Source organism: Strix aluco, chromosome 5 (assembly GCF_031877795.1).
Source record: "Strix aluco isolate bStrAlu1 chromosome 5, bStrAlu1.hap1, whole genome shotgun sequence".
Classification (NCBI taxonomy): domain Eukaryota; kingdom Metazoa; phylum Chordata; class Aves; order Strigiformes; family Strigidae; genus Strix; species Strix aluco.
This window is the reverse complement of record NC_133935.1, coordinates 78278549-78302259: the sequence shown is the minus strand read 5'-3', so window position 1 is coordinate 78302259 and position 23711 is coordinate 78278549. Positions and strand designations below refer to the sequence as shown.

Sequence of the window (23711 nt, the reverse complement as noted above, 5' to 3'; positions counted from 1 at the left end):
TATAAAAAATAATAGACTTGACCTCTCTCTTGCACATAGGCAGTCACACTTGTTGCAAAAGGCATTAGTAGACAGTGACTCTGCAACAAATCCTGAGATTATGCTGAACACAGGATTGCACTGACACAAGATCCCGGTGAAATGACAACATATCCCATTGGTAAAAAGAGGGCAATGGTACTCTCCTAAAAGTTGGATAAAGCAAAATCTTTATACCCATAGTTTTCAGACAGAAGGTTCATTGTATGAAATAATAAACTAGTATTTGTGTTTAAAATACATTAAATATTTTGCTGTCACTAATTTACTGCTGCTGGTTTCTTCCACAATTTTGTGGCCAACATGTACCAGTTTTCACTTGCATAATTATAGTCATGTTCCTTATCCATCTTCTAGTGCTCTGCTTCTCAATACTAACACCATCTTCTAAATGATTTTGATATGCAAGCTGAAATGATCTATAACAAAGGGATATTAACCCATAAAGCTGCTGTACTGAAGGTAGCCTTACAACCAAACTACTTTCTCTCAGACACACGAACTCTCTACAACTCCTTTACCAACAGAGGTATTAAAAAAGTGTTTCTAAAATTTTCCTGTTAAACATCTTTCATGACATGAAATAATATGAGAAAACTAGATGAAACATGAAATGGACAGATGATATTATAGTAACACAGGGTATTACAATAATGGTCATGAATTTTTTACCGTTCCCATTATAGCCTTGGCATTTAGGGGTCACAGTTGAGCCACTGTCGATTGTATCGGACTGAAACTATAATTCAAAAATTTCTGGGTTACCAAGAGTTTTGCAAAGCAATTTTTGAAGTACTAGGGGAAGAAAATTGTTTGGGTTTTTTTAATGGTTTTACATATTCTTCTTAGATTCCTTTTGGTTGCATTATAAAAAACAGATTTTTAAAAAGTACAGAATGTTCTTTGTGAAGACTTCTACATTTCTGGGTATTTTGTAGGTATTTTGTTTGAAACATTAGAGATTTTTCCAGTTTGAGAAAAAATTAGCTACCAAGCAGATGCACTAGCTATTTCAAAATACTCCCTCCCGCTACACCAACAGAAAACTGTACTGTTGATTGCCACTGCTTAATATTGTCTCCCACACATTTAGAAAGCCATGATTTCTAGAGTGAAATATCCAGGCCAGTTCACTGAAATGAGGCTTGGCATCCAGATTGCTACCCTGGCTGTAATCACCCGTTGAGTTATAGAGCTTGTAAATCACATATAAAAACACAGGAACACATCAATTAATGTTATACTGGAAACAAATCAAGGACAAGCCTACAGTGTGACATTCTGCCAGTTTTATTTTGAATGGACGTGGGGGAAAAGCTGAAATATTTGGTCACAGCCTTTATTTACCCAATCTGTCTTATATACTATTGCATAATGCTATCACAATATTAATATGCAAATTGCCACTCAAATAGAAACCATGCTTTCCCCATTGATTTTCAGCAGAGCTTCTGTTACAAAGAAAAATACTTAACACTTATACTCCTTTTTCATCTTCAAAACTCTCTTAGTATGTTTTAATTAATCTTTTTCCTTTCATTTTTCTGATCCTGCATTAGGTTTTCCATCTCCTTTACCCGGGTACTTTCAAGGTTATGTCCTCCTCTCAATGTTTTCCCAAGACTTTTCATGTTTTCAAAAATGATCTCCCTCTCATCTCTTTTTACACCTAGAAAGCAGATCTCGGGAGACTGGCCAGAAGAAAAGGCTAGACAAGGACAGAAGAAATTTCCAAGGTCAAAAAGAAACAAAGGAACTCTATTTCCAGGGAATAATGAACAGTGGTCCCATCTACCGGTGCTACTGCTTTTTCTTAGCAGGTGCCTCAGTCTGGTCTCAGACAATCTCTGGGGAGGTGGAAAGGTGACTGGTAAGGTGACTTCTCTGTAGGGCATCATGCAAGATGTGGTCCAGCTGGCCTCAAGGGTAGTATGCGTGAGCATCCAGTCCAAAGTGGCTGCTGAGAAAATAGCAGTAGTTCCTTGTGGAGAGGAACTTTTTCTCTTCAAGAGGGGATTTCTGCTGAAAAGTGTCGCGTGGGAGGCAGAACATGCTTAGGTCCTACAGGAATTTACCAGCTCACTGGGAAAATATGGATCTGTGTTATAAAAGGAAAATTCTCAGTCCAGATTTATCTTCTTAAACATTAAGAGCATTTTTTTTTACAGATTCTATTTTTATATGTTTAACTATTTTATTATACCCTGGGTTATTATTACTTACCATGTGCTTTAGGTAGATGTTTTGGTGACAATTTCAGATACTGGACTATTAATACATACAAGCAGTTGAGGTGCTGTGTACCCTTCTGAAGATTAGTCACAAACTGGGCACCTACTAAAAGTCTGAAACCACGATTTCAGCAGTGCACAGGACAAACACTTATCTGCTTCAGAAGGTTATATTTCACTCTCAGAGCTTAGATGGGCACATGTGGGACTCGACAATGGGCTTCCCTTGGTAATAAAAAGGGGAAAATTCTTGTGGTACTCCTGGAGTCAGTCATCTGCATTTCAAAGTGGGGGAAAGGCTTTCTGCACTCAAGGGAGGGAGAACAGGACATTTAAAGACACATTTTCTATCAATCACAGCTATTGACGGAAATAGAGCTCATATATTGTTACAATTTTCAGATGACATTTTAAGAGTTAGAGTATGATAAATGATTGCCACATTTATTTACAGAAAAATAGTGCTAGCAGTTTCCCAAAGTGAAGGGCATTTCTTTTTTTGAGAAAGTATGGATTTTGTCAATAATAGTAATTTCTCTCTTTCCTCTTTTAGTTTTAATTATCTTTAAGAACCGTTGGTTATAAATGTAAAGAAATACCTGGAAAGACCTTTGAAAAGGAAATATTTCTGTTATTTTAGTGTATCATCTTGAAATATCAAAATAATTCTCACCTTTTTTCCCACAGTAGTTTCAAGTTGCAATAATTTGTAATTTATCAGTAATTGCTTTTATTTTCACTTTATTTTCTGATATGAGAGGAGAGTAAATGTTAAACTATCCATATCTCCAGTGACCAAGACATTCTACCTAAATGTTTTCAGAATACTTAACCGAAACCAAGTGTTGTCTGAAGACAGAATTTAGAGATAACTCAAAGATAATAACAGATACTCGGTGTGTTAGCTGATACACTTGCTCTTGTTCTTGTAAATGTGCTGGGCAGTGGATGTAAAAAGCTGTATTTCAATGGGAGGAGACACAGTAACGTGGTTAATTTATAATTGACATAAGATTAAATCTTCATTCTTCATTCTTTCAAGTAATAAAGATCTATGTTTTTAAACCTTTTAGTTCTAAACCTGCATCGCTGGTAGCATATTTATATCTAGCAAATCTGTGATGCTGGAGACAGACAGAGCTTCATGTTTACTTGTACTGCATGCACTCTGACTTCACTGGACTTTTTAGATTGTACCAAAAAGTGCAAACTAGGATTAAATTTAAAATTATCAAGTGAAAGCAGATTGTTAATTTAAGTAATTGATTATTTAAGTAGCTTGGTATCTTCTGAAAATGTCCATGTTCCTCTGTGTCATCACTTTTTGTTCATCTTGCACTGCTTAGGGTTTGGGCATTTTTATATATATATATATATACACACACATATATATTTTGTCAGATTGCCTTTGTCCTCCTTTTAGAAAAAAAAAAAAACAACAAAAAACCTACTCAATTTATTTCCCTTCACACCTTCTTTAAAAATCTCATAGTTACTATGGAAACAGCTATTAAACTGGGAGTGTCAGTAATTAATAACATCTGCAAGTGCAATATGAAGTCTACAACATAATTAATCCCAGCATTTGGAGTGGATTGTACAGAGCTGCCCTTTTTGCTTTGCGTGGAACTGCAGACTGTGCAGAGCCGATTATAACAAGGGGGTTTAGCATTACCGTACTGACATATTATGGCTTGTGAAATAGTTCAGACAATAGAGGGGGTATTAACCCATATGAATAAATGACATCATTATTACATAGTTTAATGGGGCATGATTCTGGAAAGAATTAGACCCGTATAGATATTATGAGCAAATGCAAAAATTTTACTTTACACTTTCAGACAACATAAAACCACTCACTTGCTGGAAAAATGATAGCAGAAGCTTGAAATGTAACTTTTAAATCCATTCCTTCATTTTAATTATAGAGATGGGCTGATCAGATGTGCAAGTATGCAAGTATGCACATCTGATGCTTTTATCTTTTAACTTTTCACTGTAAAAGCTGAATTGGAATTTTTTGAGAACTGCCAATTAAAGATTTTTAATAAATCATGAAAGAGATGAGAGAACCTATCTGCCCTTAGGCTTTATCGGAGAAGGAATATTATAAATATTTATTTGTTATTTTATTATTTCTTAAGGGCATTTCCATAAAGTCTACCATCTATCGCACTAGCTTCTCTCATTAGAAACTATGGGTACACAAAAGATTAAAATTTACTTTAAATCATTTTTGTAGTTGGTGTAAAATGTGTAGCACACACTGTATTATCAGACTGAGGTATATTGCCTTCACCCTGAGCACCAGTGGTGTGTCTTGTGTTTGTTAACCAGAAGCTACGTGGCCTCCATCACCTGAGCTAATAATCTCTGCTTAGGGGCAAAGCATATTAGATGGGGCCCGATCCCAGATAATGGGGCCACCTGGCTTCTGAGCCAGCACAGCATAGTCATGCCAAAGTCCTGTCAGTCGACAGTGGGCTCCCTTGACATACTAAAAGACTTGCTGAATATGCATCTTCTTTTTACCTGTACGATTCCTAATTTGCCATTTTTTAAAACTAAAATAAGTGGATGCGCACTTTAGTATGTGTAGACCAAATTGTCAGTGTTCTCCTTCCCCTTTCTCTTCTTTGTTACCCTTCCTACTTACCTCCATCTCTTCCTTTTCAGCCCTAAGCTTTCCTTCCGCTTACTATGTAATTTTCTTAATCAGTTTTTTTCTTCTTCACTTTCCTGTTTTCTTGTTTCACTTTTCCCCACCTCACTTTTTCTGTTTTAAAACTTTATCTTCCTTTTATGATATATAGATCTACTGTTTTGTCTTTCTTTCCACACGCATACCTTTCCTCTTGATTTGTGCTTTCCTGTTCTTCTCTTAATTTTCCTCTATTATCTTTCACTCCTACTTTTTTTTTTCATCTCCTCCCCACCCCATATTCATTCTAACTTAGGTTTGTATTCACTAAGAGTTTGTAAAGTGGATCAAACGGGATACTGATACCATCTCTACCACCTACCACCTATTTCAGGATGGGATGCATCATTCTGTGGAGGTGTTGGTCTGTGTCCATTGACTACAAATGGAGCCAACATCACTAGTTTTTCCTAGCTGTTAAAAGCATCAGAAGGTTGGTGATCCAACACTGAATGCAAACACCACTCTGTAAAAGGTTTTTGGAGGCAATTCTCTGACAAATACCGTGTCTCATTCATGCACAATACCTCATCCAAAGATACCAACACTCATGTTCTCAGGCTGTAATTCTCAGCTGAGAGCACAAGTCACTTAAACAGCAGTCATTTAATTAAAAGCACAGTACTTACTGTTGTTACTTATTGGATAAGACAAATGAAACTTTTACTTTTCATTGCAGGCAGTCCATATGTATCTCTCCAAGTGCAGAATAAGAAAGGTAATAACTGTTTCCAAAAGAAGGGGGTCAGATACCACCTTCTTACTAAGCTTTAGCTCACCCTGTTAAACTCCCAAGAGCCGTGTCAGTGGCTGGATGGCATGACAGTACCCATTCTTTTGCAGGAATATCATAACCTCTGAATGCAGCTTTCATAACCACCTGGTTAATTAGGTTAGATGGGTTAAGCAGGTATGAGATATGGAGGTGGCTTTACTCCATTTGGCTGGAAGTGGTTTACTATGATTAGACAGCCACTGTCTTCTCCTTCCAGTGGGACGATGTACCATTTTTTAGTTCTATAAAGTTGCAAGATACCAGATTTCAGGAAAGTAGCATTCTTACATTTAGAAAAGCTTCTACTTGTGTAAGGATGAATCTCACTGGGTGAAATTTTTTGGAAAAAATTATTTAGGAGGTAAAATAAGAAATACATATGTATTTTTGGTTCAAAAAAAACCTGTATCTGCTTAAAGTCAATGGAAGGGATGGAATAAATTAAGTTAAAATAGATTAGGGGCTGGGTGGAAGATAGACAAGGTTGTACAAAAATATTGTGTCACTTAACCCATCCTTATATAAAATATATGTTATTTGTATAAGACTGTTCTTAGAAGTTATATTTCTTTACAAGCTCAGAACATACCACCAGTTAACATTTATAATTGAGGGTTTCCTCCAGCAAGATTACTGACATTTATGGTTTTCTGTGAATAATGTCACAACATCAATATAAAATTTACAATGAGCACTTCTACATGACACTGTGAAATCCAATACAGTGATTCTTGAACAAAAAAAGTTAATTTTCCTTCCAAACTCAGAAGCATAATAGTAATCATAATAATAGAATGAACATAGAGCCTTTCAGAACCTAACTACTATCTCCACATAGTGCTACAGTGTCCTGCACAGACGTATCAGGATCAGGGACAATTTGCATTATGCTTCCTCCTTGAATGGATGGAGTTTTACAAGCCTGGCACTTTGCTTTAAGACAGTTTTCTTTGGTATTCACTGAGATGATATTTATTATGCTGGACTCCAAGTATCAATATTACAACTAACCTTGAATTATTGTTGGTTTAATAGCACTGTCAATAAAAACAACCAAATAAAGAAACTTCCAGTGTGAAAATGCATACATCTCTGCTCTCATGACAAGAATTAGAAGGAATGTTTTCCTCAAATCTGACAGTAACAAAAAAAACCAACCCACAATTATATCATATAGGGAAAGTTTTGCTACTAGGTTCAGCTTGCTTACTCAAATGTGAATAAAAACAAGGATGACAACAAAACAGTGTTGACTACCTTGCTGCTGGATATAGCTCACAAAGTTTTTACAATATAAAATGATATCCAATTCAAATATGTAAAACAATTCAGCTCACTTGCAATGGGCTGGATCTTGCATTTCCATCTGGTGCAGGCTTCAGTAAAAGTTTTTTTTCCCTCTGAAATTAGAAATTGAGATCAGGCTGCCTGCACTCTAGTCAGTCCCACATAAGAACACATAATGAGAATTATTCAGTAAGATTACCCCCTCCTGCCCTGTGTAACACACAGACATAAAGAAGATGCTACATGCCAGGAACAAAATGGTATTTTGGTATCCCTGTGGCATTGATTAAGACCTTGTCATACTTTTTCCAGTATTTCAGCAAGCACATTTTGGCTGAATTGAATGGCATCTGGGGTTCCATCTAGCAAAGTACTTGTCACCCCAACCACAGAGGTGAAGTGTACTCAGCACACTGCAGGTTAGTCAACGAGAATAACAGTCACTAACAATTTATTGAATATAACCAAAAATAAAAAAAAAAGACACTTGGTCATTGCATTCTATCTATTCACACAAGTGCTACACTCTTAAACTGCCATTGTTTTCCAAAAGTTTTATGACAATGTTCATTACTGAAGAATGAATTCATATACAAGAATAAAACCAGTTTAATAAAATTTTTATTCTGGTTCTAGTTTAATCTATGCACTTTTTAAGAAAAATGGTTATGAGAAAGAAGGCCCAGCTCTTTCTCTTACGCTGTATTTGCCACAGCATAAATAATTTATGAAAATGTAAATAATATATCCAGAAATTGAAGGGAAAGGCTTGATCATGAATTAATACTTGTTACTGACCTATTGAACTGAGAAGTTTTTGATGAAAAATAAATTTCATACTTTTACAATAGGAATTTTTATTTCTGACATACAGACCACCACAGTCAGTTGAAAGCTTCCCAGTAATTTCAGTAGAAACATGGAACAGAATAGAATAGAATAGAATCATAGAATCATTTAGGTTGGAAGAGACCTTTAAGATCATCGAGTCCAACCGTAAACCCAACACTGCCAAATTCACCAAGTGGTCTTTGCACCAAGGTGAAAAGAAAACTTTTTGTAAGACCTCTCTCATTATATCAATCCCTATCATTCCTGTGCACCTTCACAGAAAGGTCTTGATCAGACACGACAAGCAATAAATTTAGAATGAGGTGAAGTAAGAATGTAGAAAGATTTACATTCGTGGTTTGTCATTCAAGTCTATATTTAAGTGCTTAAAAAAGAAGACTTGTCAGCTGTAATAGATCTTTAGGAACCTTAACATAGATAAATTATAAGAATATCTTCAATGCAACATTACTGTGAAGTACAAACCACGTATTTAAAATATTGTTTGAAACATGACTGAGTAGGAAAATAGTATAATCATCAAATGTAAAGGAATCGATCACTTAGGAGATTTTAATGGCCTTTAAAAATTTAATGATGAGACTACATTTGTACTTTTTTTCCCCTGTATTATGGGGGGATGAAGAAACATCAAGAAACTTAATTCTGCTAGTATTACATTTTAAGTCAATGACACTTAATGACTTAAGTCAATGACATCAAAGCTAATGGGAACTCATTTGAGCACAATTACTCTTATCCACGCATTTGTAGGATGAGGTCAACATTTCTAAACATTTTGCAACTTTATTAAATACTTGGCATATAAATGCTTTTTTAAGCCATAATTAGCTGAAACAAAAGGGTGAGTAATTAGTAAATAACACATTACTCCTGGAGTAACTCCTGCATTCTTTTCTTCCTCGTGCTTCAGGGTGGCATTAGCTTCTTAAGTTTCAGATTCAAAAAAAGGCAAAAATTCAAAACCCAGCTTCAAGGCTCACTTAAATTTGAAGGAAAACTGTTACTTGAATCCAGCTTTTCTCAAAACTGGGCTCCAGTCCAAGCTTGCTTGTAAATCCTGTAAAGCTTGCAGGCTGAACTTGACTTGTGTATCACAGATCTGGGTCTTCCCATGAGTGCCACATCGGTAGCCCTTGCTGAGCTCCATTTTCCAGCCCCGGCTGCTCCTCAACACCTCAAGCAGCTTATTTGGAGCTAATCTATGGGTTTCTGCTCCATGCTGCAGATGCATTTAGATAACCTTTCCTTTCTCCTTCATCCCTGAGTTTCAGTGGGCACTGCAGGCATTCACTTGCACCTGACTGGTGTTCACTGTGGGATAACCTTCCAGAAAGTTTTATTATACAGTTGTAAATAGCAACATAGGTTTGATGCTTTAAAAATTGCTGTATTAAAAAATAGCGGTATTTTCTATAGCATCTTTTTGACATTCCAGCTATCGTTAGAGTCTATTAGTATTGCTGAAACAGTCACAATCCAGACCTTATTGTACTAGGGGGTGCCAAGCCACCCATGCATTGCACTGTTGTATTGCGAGGCATGTGTTATTGTTGTTAGAATTATCAGTAGCAATAATTATTGCCCTAAGGAGATCTATAAATGATAGATGCAGCACCAGAAATGCAGGCTTACCAAAAATTGTACTAATGATGAAAGAAATATTCCTGTGTAACCCTATATTTTTCTATTTATTATTTTACATTATCATTCTTTGGTCTTTCTTTGTCTTCTGTACGTTATATTGAAACAGTACATCTGAGGAAGAGTGGTCTTGCTTATTCTTACCTACTGAAACCATTTCCCCTGCAGGTTTGCACAGACATTTGCATCCTCTCTTGCCCTGACCAACGCACGCATCCTTGTCTGCTTGCCCACTTCAGTGGGACTAGAAAGCATCTCTTTCCCATCTCAGTGTCCATGGCTTGGTGAGCAGAGTGTGGGCCTCTGGGCATAGCTGGGAATTGAGCGCGAGCACTTTCCTGTTGAGCAGAGATGACATGGGCGAATTCTGGATCCTTCAGGTGGAGACGGAGTCAGGCGGAGCATTTGCATCCTTTATTCTGAACGGGTGTTGCCAGAGTGTTAATCTATCACTATGTTGCCCACTGTGAGGCTGCAGGTGTTTTGGGGCACAACTAATAGAAGAACATTTCATTTGTGGATCTCAACAGAGTTGAGGCATGAACTCATGCTGACCTTCAGAGTCTGACCAAGGAGCAGAACCAGTGTTCTTTTGGGAACATTCATGTTCATAACTGAATTGATGTCCTCTTGACACTGGCTAATGCCACCCTTAAACAGTATAGGGCATCAAGAGTGAGCAGATGCCTTAAAATACACTCAAAGAAGTAAATCTGCCATGGCCTCGTGCAACCTGAACTACTGCACATTTTGTCTCTTTTCCCTGTGCATTTCTCCAAACCTTTGCTGCACTCCCCAGTGTCTTCTCTCCACCCTGGATCTCATCTCGATATATCTTCTGTGAAGCAGGACCTCTGTGTCACGTGCCCATGACTCTACAGTTCCCCGTTGTACCTTGCAAGAGATGTCACTGGTGCCTCTGCACCCTTGTGGGAAAGTGGAGGTTCTCAGGTGAGCGGTTATAGCTGAGTATCTGAAGTGTTGCCACTTGATATGGCAAAACTGTAAAGCCTATGGGACCTACAAAAGCTGAGTTATAGGCACTCTTCAGTCTGTTTGAGTCTACAGGCTGCAATATCATTTTAGAAATTGCTATTTTGGACTTGCATCCAAACCCTGAATCCTACGTACCTACAGGTAGGTGGATAGGTGAAGACAACTGGGAGTTCTTCCCACCAGCTCCAAAGTGCCAGCTCCAATCCAGAAACAATGTAGATGAGTGACTGCGTGCCTTACAGATTGCAACTGAAATGTGCTGGCTTGGAGCCTGGGCAATGTGAACACTCAATTCTTCATTTGTGGATCTCAGCTTTGGTCCTTTTGCCACCTTTAAAACAAAGATGAGCACTTTTCTGATTTATAGCAATTGTTGTGAGTTAATACGTTTAAGATGATGTGACCCTGAAATACAAAGGATATGAAAACAACATGAATACTGGGTCTGCTCTTTCACTTTCACCTGTTGGACTAATTATATATAAACAAATATAATTACATAATTATATTTCATTATATAAAAATATAAACATATGAAAAGAAAGAAAACCAAACAAAAATAACTCACAGATTGAAAAGAAGATCAACATTGTCCCTGGACTTCTAACTGCCTTAGTAAATAAGCTAAGAAATATTTCCCTGGATTACTTTCTCCATTTGTACGGAGGATGTATAGTTGCCACAGAGACTGGTGTACGTGAACATGGGTAAGAAAAAGGAGGGGAGAGGGAATTTGTCCTCCGAATTTTCAAAGGAATGTGAAATGAATCTGTAGGTTAGAGATGCGGCTGGGGCGAGGCTGAAGCCAGAGGAATCCCAGCCGTGCCCCAGGAAAGCGCTTCGGGGACCCGCCGGGGACGGGACCCGCTCGGCTCCGCGCTGAGGAGCGCTTCTGCCGCCCCGTCTGTACATACGTATACAGCTATCTATAGAAAAGTGCAGCCCCGACTGGTGGCACACGGGCTGTGTGAGGCTGCTGCTTAAAAGGGAGGAGGGGGGGAGGAATTAAAATAAGGCACGAAGCGGATTTAAAAATAGCGGCGGGGAGGTGCGGCACGCAGACCCCCGGCCAGCGGGGCGGGAGCGCGGCTCCCGCGGCGGCCCAGCCCAGCCCGGCCCAGCCCAGCCCAGCCCGGCCCAGCCCAGCCCGGGGAGTTCCTCGGCTGCCTTGTAAGGAGCGCGGCCGCCACAGGGCCCGGCGCCCTCCCCCGCTCCCCGCCCCGACTTTCCGCGCTGCCGGCAGGGAAGGCAGGAGCCGGGAGCGATCTGCCCGTCTCCAACTCTCTTCCCTTCTTTCCTCCTCTCCCCTCAGGAGTCCTTCCCCCCACCCCACCCCACCCCACCCCCCCGGCGCCAGCCTCTCCCCTCCTCTTTCTGCTCTGCAATCAGGGGCATAAATCAGGGAAGGACACACACACACACAGAGTGAGCGGAGATCTGTTACAAAAGTAGCCCTGATGGCGGCGGATCAGATGAAGCTGGAGCTGCTGCTGGAGTAGCAGAGAGTAGAGTAGCTTGCTCGCTCTCTCTCTCTTCTCTATTTCGCCTCTTCCCCCCTCTCCACCCACTGATCTCCATCGTTTCTCCTCCTCCTTCCCACCCTCGGCCGCTCTCCCGCTTCTCCGCACATCTCTGGGCTGCGCCTCCTGCGAGGGGGCGGGTGGGGGGGGAGCGGAGGAGGCTTTAAAAAACAACAGCCCCCCCCACACCACCGCACACACAATAATTGAATTTATTATTATTGCCGTCTCGCCGACTTGGGGAAGGGGAATCGATCTTCGATCAGGAAGATGGCTGCTGGCTGGCTGCTAGTCTTTAGCCTGACACTTTTCCAGTCCCTGGTGATGAACCACTCCTCGGAGGGACCTTTCCCTTCTGCCACCACGTAAGTCCCCGCGGGGTGCGGGGGTCCGGGACGGGACGGGACGGGGCGGGGGGGGGGGGGGGGGGGCACGGCCGGGGCGGGGGTGCAGCTCTGTGCCGGGGAGAGCGCGGCGCCGGCCAAAATACAAAGGGAAATAAAGTAAGTCCGGGCGGAAAGTGGCGGTGAGGTAAAATTGCAGGATTTCGGCTGCTTTTGCTTGGGAAGGAGTCACGGTGCCAGAGGGTCCCTCCGGGGCGGCCGCCGGGAGGAGGGGGCAGTGCCCGGCGGCCGCACTTCGGGGGTGCAGGCTGTGCCTCGCACCCCGCGCCGGGCACATCCCAGCTCTAAATATACCCCCGGCGGTTCGGCAGTGCCCAGAGGAAAGTTTCGAGTTACACAGAGCCCGCCCCCTCCTCCCACAAAGGTTATTTCAGCCTGGCTGGAGTTTTAACACTATTAAAAAAAAAAAATTAAAACTTTAGCGGTTTTATGAAAATTCATACAAAAGGCAGATTTTCCTGCCTTTCTGCGGCAGGCATGTGAAACAGGCAGGCTTTGAGTTTTGAGCCTATGCTCAAGCTCACTCCTAGCTGGCTGTGTTCCAGTGCACACCATGAATATTTTGACAGTTGCAGGGTTTGTTTTCTGTCCGTGGTTGTTGGTGGGGTGTTGTGTGTGCGCACGCGTGGGCCACCCCAGAGGGGTTTTAGCCTGCTTAAAGCAACACAACTAAAGAACTGGATTCTTCAGCGTTGGCCTTGCAAATCGTTACTTCTCAAAAATCACCTTTACGAGAGCTGATGGATGCTCTCGGTGCAAGCAGCTTTATGTTTTGCGTGGCCGTAAGACAGAAATCTTTAAAGCACTGCATACTTATTAGCATGAAAGTGTTGCCCAGAGCAGTGCACAGATCACATAATGAAAGCATGCAATAAAAGAAAGGCAAAAATAAGCCAATACATCATATTTGAGATTCGCCTACAGATTGGGGGAAAAAAAAAAACAACCAGAAAACACACCAAAACACTACGGACTAATGACCGTGTTTTCTTCCTTTTTCTCCTTTCTCCCTCACCTTATTATTTTTATATTCTTTTTTTTTTGGAAGCATCTACCTGAGTCCCTGAATCTGGGTTAAAGCTACCAGGAGGTAACTTTTAAGTGGATGACTCACTTTAATGCATTTTACATAAGAAAAACAGTGCTAATGGTAGTCTTCCCTATTGTTTAACGCTGGGTAGAATTTATTGCCCTTGTTCATCCTGTGCAGGATGAGTTTACAGCAATTACCAGCAATGCATTTTCACCAATTAGTACTGCTGGTAGGTTGTTATAATTGGATTCAGTTCCGATTATCGGTTCCATTATGAAAGACTCAAAGTGATGCTCGCACTGTTAAATGAAAGAAAGGAATACAAAGATAAGTGTAAAATAACCACTTAATATCTTCTAAGTTGAATAAATACGGCCTTTCATTGAAGGGAAAATTACCTTTTAAAATATCCTTGTGTTGCAGTTTATAAAGATGTGCCACGTAGAAGCAAGAGTGACAAAATACAAAGCCAGGGCTTTTTAAGTCAATGCTTTTCTTGTGTTTGAGCTCCTGAATTTGCTGTTTCTTAGTGAGCTGGAAAGGTTATCATACACAAGAATTATAATTTATCTTCCACATAGATTTTTCTAGTTTTAAAAGAGAAAGAAATAGGGAACTGAGTGAAAATAAAATACTCTACAAAAAGATTATTGTATAATTTCAAATAGAAGTATAGATCACTTTTTAGCATAACAATATATTTCCTTAAAACTGTTTTTTTCCCCTCTGTCCATGTTTGCTATTTCCCTTTATATAACATGACTTTAATTGTAACTGCACCTATGATTAAGTAATGCAGAATATGATGTTAGTCAACAGCAGTTCCATGTTCTACACAATTTACTTGCTGTTGACTTTCTTTTTTCTCCTTATTATTCCATTGAAATATTGTAGACAAAATCTATAGCATCTGTCCATCCTTCATAGTAATGTTTCCCCTTTGAAATTAAATCAAAGTGCAAATAAGGCTTAGTTCATTTAGAAGACAGCACAACAGGTTGATGCAGGGAGAGCTGCTTTGCAAAAAGTAATGAAGTAACAGGTGAAAAAGAGAATTTTTTGATTCTTTTTTAAGGCTTGACAGCGGTGTTTTGTTTCCTACTATAGGTTACAAATGGGGAAGAACAAAGAGAAGTGACGTAAATGCCCTTAATGTGAAAGATTTTATATTTTAAGAGTATTAAAACCAGGAAAAAAACACAGGAGAAGAGAATAAAGGAAAGAAAGGATATTAATAATTAAAGAACTGAAGGTTTGCTGATGTTATGTTCTTAGCTACCTGCTTTCTCCCCATTATTTTCAGTCTCTTTTTCTCCTAGTTAAAAAGTTGGTCTGAGGAAGCAGTATTTCCCAGCTGTTGTATGAAAAATGTGCATATTCGGGGCTATATAGTTCATGATTTCATCAACAACTCATTATTGTACAATCACTTTTCCTTCAGTCATCTGTTCCTTCTGCATCAGTAAATATTTTAACATGTGCTTTTACTAAAACATTCAGAAGTCTTTTATCACCAATACAGTAGTATACAAGTATGAAACATATTTAGCAAAAAATGCTGAAGGTTTAAGCAATGTCTGTTTGATAGAATCTGTCATTTGATTAATTTTACTTCTCTGACCAGACAGAAAGGCTCTGATGTATTTGCCACGCAATGTATAGAGAATTTCAAGTGAAGGATTGTGTTGTATGAAACGGGAACCTTAATTTTTCATTGAAAATCTGAGCAGGTGGTATAATTGCATTTGTTGCTTCCTGTGTTGGAATATTTCACCGCAAATATTGAAGAATTTTCTTTAATGAACTATTTAAGTATAGCAGTAATTATGTCTTGATCTTTAGCTATAAGGCTTAGCTACTGGTCAATACATAATAGGTTTCATTAAAATGTATCATTTTCATTGTATCGTGTATTAGGGATCTATTATATGTTCTTAGAAGGTATCATGCTCTTGCTTTTAATGTAGGAACTCCAAATACTTCAATTATACATGCAGCACAGCAGATATTTTGCACTTACATGAGAATATTGTTGTATATAGTACTCCTGTCACTATAACCACACTACTGCTAACACAGGATGCAAAACACTTCTTACTTTGAAACCATATATATTTATTTATCATCCACATCTATACGCACTTGAGGAAAAAAATACTGTTATTAAATGTAGTTTGTATGTTTCCTGATAAAGGTAGCATAGGACTCACTTTATTTCTGTTTTTTATCTGTACTGCATGAAAACATATTCTTGAGTTTAAAAATATGTTGTAATTCTTAAGTATACTTTTAAAACAGTATGTCTTAGCAGCATTGGTAATTTTAATTATAGTGAGCGATGTACAATATAAAGATGTACCTACTACTTTACCTACCACGCTATCTGTGTGTACGGATTAAAAAAAAAAATGCAGTCAATAAAACAAAACAGATATTTTAATTTTTATAAACCTACAGATGAAGCCTTTCAATATCAATGGGACTTTTTCTGCAATCACATCATTCTGGATATAACTTAATGTCTGCTTTAATTTTATTTTCTCTAATTTCCTCTCCCACTCATTTTCTCTCTTTCCTTTATCTTTTATCCTTCTTTCCTCCTCAGTCATCTGTTCTGTATGTATCATACATAATATTCAAGACAGTTCTGCTGCTTAGATAAATTGGTGTAAAACATCTGCGAATAAAAATAACATACAGAAGATTAAAATAATATATATGAACATATATATATGCACTCAGGCAGGAAATTTTTAGAAAAGAAGTTGTGTATGCCTATCTTTTATTTGCATGAATCATCGTTACTGTTTCGGTGTCATTAGGACAACTCAGGGAATTCTATATGAGTCATATGAATTAGGACTTGCACAAGTGGGACATTTGTATTTTTGGTTTCTGCACATGGACCTAACAAGTGTAGGTCTAGCTGAGAATGGAGCTGGGCTTGGTACACAGCATTGCTTTCTATATAAAATCAGTGACCGAATGTAGATAGAAGATACTTATGATGTGTTCTTTTCATCTGTTTCTCTGTCAGATTTAGGGGTTTTGACATACCTCGTGTACATATAATCTCATTTTTAGCATAAACTCTGTGATAGGAGAATGCCAGTTTTACTGCTGATGTTAATTAGAGAAGACAGCTGCATTAATGGATTGTAAAAATATCAGACTCCTCATTTGAAAATTGTGTTTTCCAATCTATTCAAAAATCTTCATTAATAGCAAAAAAATAATCTGCTGAAGTGTACCTTTGTATCAGTGAAAAGCCAAAAGATGTAATCTACTTGGAATCAGGGAAGTGCAATATCACCTCTTAAATGTTTTCTCAGCAGCACGTGTGTAAATGCTGAGCATTATGCAAGATGTATAAACCCACTGATATTTTAAAAAGTATTGCTCCAATCCATTCTTCTAGTAGAAATGTACTTAAAGTGCGAAACAGTTTGTTGATTGGCGTTGGTTTCTTTTTGTGAGTGTCTCTGTACATGTGGTGGTGATAAATGCAAAGTATTTGGATCTACAAAACATTTTTCTGTTTTTTGAACGTATTTTGACATATTTTATGTTGTCAGTTGTGAATGGGTATTTTTTTTCTCTTTTTGTTTCCTTCTTAGACAGTTGTGCTGTGCCTCCAAAATTAACAAATTCTATAGATTTACATTTTATTAAGTATGAGAATTCAGCTGAAAACATCAAAATAGATACTGATCATGAGACAAAATTTCATTGAAATAAATCAGCATTGTAGAGGTTCTTGCCATCTTTCATTTTGCAGTGATGCTATTTTCAGAACTGCATTGCTCATACCCTGCAAAATGATTTTATCCAAGAATTCAGCTGCTAGAAAGAGAACTGGAGCTTGGCAGCACATTAGTCTGAAATGTATTCATTGTTAAATAGAAGGCCTGTTGTACAGATCTTAAAAATATTTATCTAGCAGAGCATTTTAAATTGATGGAAGCACGGTCAAATTATTATTACTTTAATCTTTTGTAGCAAAGAAACAAAACAGACTATAGTTGCCCACTGATAACTGTGATCTGACATGCTTATGCCTTTATTCTTTCTTCCCCCTGTGAGAATCCTTTATGCAAGGTAGTATTATCTTCTAGACCTATGTTTGACTTAAACCTCCGCAAGACAGGGGTTGCAGTTTAGGAGCATTTTAGTAGTTTAAGAGAAAAATGACTCATTCTCTCTGTGGTTGACCATAGTAGAAGCAGAATTGGGCTCCAATTGTTTTGTACTTCTTTGCAGCAATACGCGAGCTTTTGATCCTGTATACTTGGGATGCATGTTGTGCTTAGAGTGCTTATAAAGAGCTTAGTACAAAAGCTGATATTATGGACTGCAGAAAATGTTGTTTTCTACTGCCTTGTTAAAATATCTGCTTTAATAGAAGAAAAGATTTACCAGAACACAACACTGGAATAAAATTGTTGGACCATAGCTATAATTTGGTAAAGCCAGATGCCATACTCTATTTACATCTTTTACAAATGCTGAATCAGACTTCTTGATAGAAAGAATGACAGCTCAGTGTCCTCGGTGTCCCAGTAAAACAAATCTAGCACCTTGAAAATACACAGAATTTAAGAAGTACAAAAGAATAACTGCATTTCTGCTCCCACCCCTGGGCAGTGCCTGTGTGTGGTCATCTTAGCCCATTCCTGCATCAGCTTTTTCATTCCATCTACAGCTGCTGCAAGACAGGTATCAATGAATGCTTAAATAATTTGCATTTGAGATATCAGCTCTGATTTATTTCTTTTGCTGCATATATTAAATAGCTTGATCCCACTCAACTTTTCTCAAACGTATATTGGGCAATGCTCTGTTCTGTAGGATCAGATCAAGAGCTGGATTTTGCATCGTGTGCCATTGCTTACTATAGCAAATTGGTCATTGCTATTACAGAGTGTTGTGATTCTTCTTTCCCTCCTGATTTCCAGTAGTAAAAGAGAACTGGAGTCAATATTGTTTACAGAATATGATTTTTATATCAAGCAGTAAGTACTGTGTAATGCACACAGCAATGATACAGAAGTGGCTTGGGTTTAAGGTGCAAATATGTAACACTGATAGTGAAATCACTCTCAACTGTATTTATACTTCAGTGATATTCATGGGTTAGATATTCTCAATTTGGGACTAGACTAAGCTGCTTGTACCCTGAAATTAAAAAGTCCTGTTGATATTCTAAGAAAAAAAATTCAGTGTAAGAGTGAAAATACGCCTCAGCACTTTTTAATAGCTAAAAATTAATGGTATATGCCTGCAGCTATTCAGCTCAAGAGGGATTTGTCTTTTCCTTCTCCAGTGCTTTCCGAACTATTTTTTGACCTACTCTGCTTCTAAGCAAACTCAATGTTTCACACCTTCCTCCTCCCAGACTTAATAAATGTTCAGGGTGAAATGTAAAATATACTCCCTCTTTCACAAGCACACTGTGACAAGAACATGGCTCTGCTTGGTTAATGTTACACTAATGATGTTAGGGAAAGGACCATGATTTTTCACTTATTTTCCTCCTTACGACACCTTTCTCTGGGCACCAACAGCAAACTGATGACAAAGAGCTGAATTTCTGTTCCTTGTATAATTTTTCCTATTTATTTACAAAGATTCTAACAAGTTTATGAAAAAGATTGACATTATTTTGCATCAACAAATCAGCAAGCTTTTGCAGTTAATTACAGTAATTCAAAATCAGACTTTTTTTTAAATCTGAGGCAGGCCTGAAATACCCATAGAATATGAATGTGAATTTATAATATTGCTGACTATTATAAAAAATGTTTTATTGGATTTTTCACCCTCTCTTTAAATTATATTCTCGCTCTCTCTCATTTGAGAGTTGGTGAGGACAAGAACTATAGCCTGACTTTGTAACAGATTTTCTGAGTAGTGACTTAAGCATTTTTCATTTCTGAAATTTCCTGTTTCTCCAGAGCCATGAATTTTGAGCCAGGAATGAAGAAAGAAGAGGATTTTTTTTAAAGAATGTGTCCTATGGATCATATGGGCTAAGAATAATTTTTTGCACAGCAGTCATTACCTTTAACGTAGAGGTATATATTGGATCAGTGGTCCTTTTTTAGCCCTCATGCATATAAAGCTTCAGTTGAAGTCTACGAGCAAAGACTCTCAAATTTATCTGTCATAATAAATTCTGATTCACTTCTGACCTGATTTGTGAAGTAAGAAGACAGAGGAGTTGCTGAGTCCACATTCTATTTTTTGTAGCAATCAGATGATAAATTATGCTAATTTTTATTTAAAAGAGAAAATATAGACTCAGTTCATCCAAACAATTTTTGAACTCACATGCTCCTATTTCCCCTGTGCAGCTCCCCACTGGACTGGTTTAAAAGCTTAAAACTTCCCCCAGCGATATAATCTCTCCCTTCCTTATCTTTACTGGGATTTTTATTATATTTTGCTAAGCATGGACTAAATCTTCTTTCAAGTAAGCATAAAAATAAAGTTATAAAAGTTCTCTGGGTAAGGGTGGCAGGACTAAGGCCTAAATCAAGGCATGATTTTCTCAATTGTCACTTTTAATACCATGCTGCATTTTTCTTTCTACACTAAAGTAGTCTTAAACAAACTGGTAAAAGGAAAGTTTTCTTTGTTCTTAGAATGAGTAGAAATTTGCCACACCAGGCTTGTGTTGACTCCTGATTAGAAATTCAAACCTTTCCCATAGGAGGAAACTGAATCACGGGGACCGTTGTCAAAGATAAAGTGAAACATTTTGCAGTCTGAGCTGAAAGAATCGTGTTTATCTATACTGCAGGAAGGATGTAATGAAAAAGAGATGACTGGAAGTGTGAATTACAAAGTTAGGGTTTTTACTATTCCTTCCCCACTCTTACAGGTGAATAACTTACTCCCACACATGTAGATCCAATATCTCGCTAGACTAGTCAAAATGTTGAGAGCCATGTTCAACAGTCCATTAAAAGTCAAGTTTTGATAAATGATATGCTGATGTGGACTAGTGGGAAAAATGGTTTATTTTGTAAATGGCTGAACAAACCCTCACAGTAATAATCTTCCCTCAGTGTGGATTTGAATAGTCTATTTGGTAGAGGTCTTGTGGATCCTAAATACAGGCCTGTACTTGTACTCATTACTTGGGGAGTGCTCTGCCCTATGAGATATGTTGATACTCTGTTTTGTGAGTTTAATCCCAAAATGTCATGGTTTCTCATGCAGATGTTAATACAGATGTTGATTTTTTTGCAGTATATAGCTGATTTCTTTTAGTAGATTGAATTAGAATAAAATATAATACATGGTATACCCTTCTTCAGTAAGTATTTAGAATAATTCCTGCAGAGATTATTGAATGTCCATATTTTCTGTTAGCCTCATATGTAATTTTATTCTTTTTACATATGGATGTAGCAAATCCATTAGATTTCTTTTTCTCAAAGACAGGTTCAAGTGAAGAAACATGCATGTAGTAATGCATGGTGAGAGAAAAAGGAAATTGAGAGAAGTGAGCAATGAGCTTTCTCGCACCATCATCTTCTGTGGAAAGTTATCCTTCATTAGGATGGTTAGCCGTGTGTGTATTTCCTAATGCAAAGACTATTTCTTGATCTGAGACTTTTTTCATAAATGAATTTAGTGGCACCAATTTTGGGAAAAAAAAGAAAAAAGAAAAGAAATAGAAGAGGTAATAGGCTTTTTTATTTACTTTTATTTAATCAGAAATATTCAGATTTGTTTTTTATGATGTACTTCCTGAATTATGTGTCTCTTGGCTGAGGACTTTATCATTATATGTCTCTCTCTATTATTATCTGGCTCCCTTTGTCTGCCTTGCATTATTTCTTAAGTTTTGTACCTTAGTTTTCCACACTAATTTCTCTCAGTAAAGTAGGAAACTGCAGTATCTTACCATTTAGTCAGGCAAGGGTTTATGTCAAGATTAATTTGTTATTTAATGCCTCTAAAGCCCTCTGTAGTTGATAAGTGTTGTTAAGCTGTTAAGCCTTGTTTATTAAGATCTGTGTTTGCTCTATTCCCACCCTACCTCAGAAACCTGCATGACCAGACCTTTCCTGGATGGATAATACCTCTCGTTTACCTGGTTCTCAAAGGGTTTTTTTTATAGAATCTTTGTAGAAAAGGTACCATCATATCTGCTTCTTTTGGTAGCTTGAGATCTGGGGAGTTAGAAGATAATCCCCACGATCTGTACTTCTTGGATGTACACAGATTGTAAAACATAAGTTTAACAGCATTTTTAGAAACTAACAGGAGTCAGCAAAAATCTGCAGACAGTATCGTGAAAAGAAGCCAGCATATCTGACTCATGCCAACGCTGCATGCTAGTTGCACTCCTTTGCCACATTGCAAATCGTTGCTCTCGCTGTTGAAATCACTTGGAGCTGCAGATGCCCAGTTTATCTGAAATTTGTACTGTGAATATTTTGTACTTCCTAATTAAAACAGAGGCAATAGGTGGGTACAGCACTAGCCAAGGGCTCATGACACTTGAGTTCATTAACCTGATCTGCTACCTCTTTCTTTTGCAGCACTGGCTACTGCTGCTTTTATTCCTTCTGCTCCCATTTCTAAAATGGGAATGACACACCAGTTGTCATCCTGCTTGAATAAATGTGTTGTATGTTGCAAAGTGTCCTGTAAGAAAGATGGTCGTAAAAGTACATAATTAGTGCTGTTTAGGTGGTCTGGCATCAACTTATTTCCATTTATGGACTAGTAGCATGCCTAAAATGATCACTAGCAATCACTAATTGCCTGATAATTACTACGATTTTAAGCAGGAGTAACAGTTTTCATTGCAATTATTTTGACTTGCCACAAAGAGTAACAATAGAAGTGTAGTCCTTACCAATTTTTTTTATTTACCAAGCCAGTTTTCTTGCCTTAGCATCTTCTTGGATTGGACTTTTATCTGTTGTAAATATATTTTAGATTATGTGGGTAGATTTATAAACTGGGAGAGCATCGCTAATATGTGCAGGAACATGTCTTAAGGAGATTTCACTATACCAGACACTTGGGGAAAAGCTCTACAGTAACTGAAAGCAATATCTGGTCCTTATAGTCGCTTTTGACTGATTAGAAATACATGAAGGATTAATTGGTTTGTTGCATGACTAAGAGTATGTCTAAGGATATACTCTAAATGTCTTTGGAAATTATTAGATAACCAATTTCATCCTTCTTTGCACCAGTGTAATTTCAGCAAAATGAGTATCAGTCCTGTATCATTTAAATCCTGAGTGCAAGGATGAATCCACACAAAATAATTTCTGATTAAACACATACAGGTTTCTTTGCAATGAAATGAGTCATCACTGTCAAGGCCTGATTGTAAAAATCATATAAAATAAAATGTAATACATGATTGTATTAGGCTATACAGAGGGGAATAGTAAGATATCACAAAGAAGCCATGCGTGATATCGGATGTGGTCATATGTCTTCCTTTTAAATGATAAGCTCTGACACCACTTCATTGTCTGTGCCCCACTGAGCAAGTGTCCATGAAAAAACGAACTTCTTAATGTGCCGGAAGGCATTGAAAAATGTTCCCCCAGATTAGGAACAAACACAATTTTATGTGAGTGTAAAATTATAAGGAAGAAATACTTTCCTTTTCAAAATACTGCAGTGTCTAGTAATGTGCAGGATAACTGTAAGTGGCTTTCATAAATTTACTTTTTTTTTTTTTTGCTTAAGCAATAAGTTCTAGAGCTCAGCAGTGCAATTTGGAATGGTAGGCATGAGCGAAGTAATTTATTTTAACCCCTCATTATGCACAACTGAATAATTCATCTTCTGGTATGAAATCTTGATTTTTCAGGTAATTAGTTTTAAAATCAGCAAAAAATTTACAGAAAAACTTTCTAGTTTTTCCAGTGAAGCCGGCTTTATGCTGAAAGATGATGTTGATACTTTATGGGTACATGAGGTGAAATTCTGATGTGATAGCTGCTTTGCTGTTGGAAACACTTGTCCAGTATCTTTACTCATCTGCTATGTCAGTGTTCCTAGTACAGACAGATACACTCTCCCAGTCTGCAAAATTAGAATTAAAAGCACTCATCACTTCCTTGCATGGATGGTGAGAGATACAATTAACAAATGGCCGTAAAGAATATTGTAGTGGATGTATAGAAGAATACTTTGCTTGCAGATATTTCGCTGATAGTGATTTTTCCTTTCATAACTGCATT

The 23711-nt window shown here is 37.9% G+C and overlaps 1 protein-coding gene across 9 annotated transcripts in view; it reads left to right on the top strand.

Moving 5' to 3' along the window:
* Nucleotides 1-11926: 11926 nt before the first annotated feature.
* CACNA2D1 (calcium voltage-gated channel auxiliary subunit alpha2delta 1) overlaps nt 11927-23711 on the top strand; it is a 433456-nt gene continuing 421671 nt past the window's right edge. For all 9 annotated transcript variants that reach the window (XR_012623660.1, XM_074827917.1, XM_074827916.1 and 6 more), the window contains exon 1: nt 11927-12413. Coding sequence is in view for 8 of the 9 variants with exons in the window: in XM_074827917.1 (XP_074684018.1) it covers nt 12319-12413 (95 nt within the window). In the remaining variant the exon portion in view is untranslated. The remainder of the gene's footprint in view (nt 12414-23711) is intronic.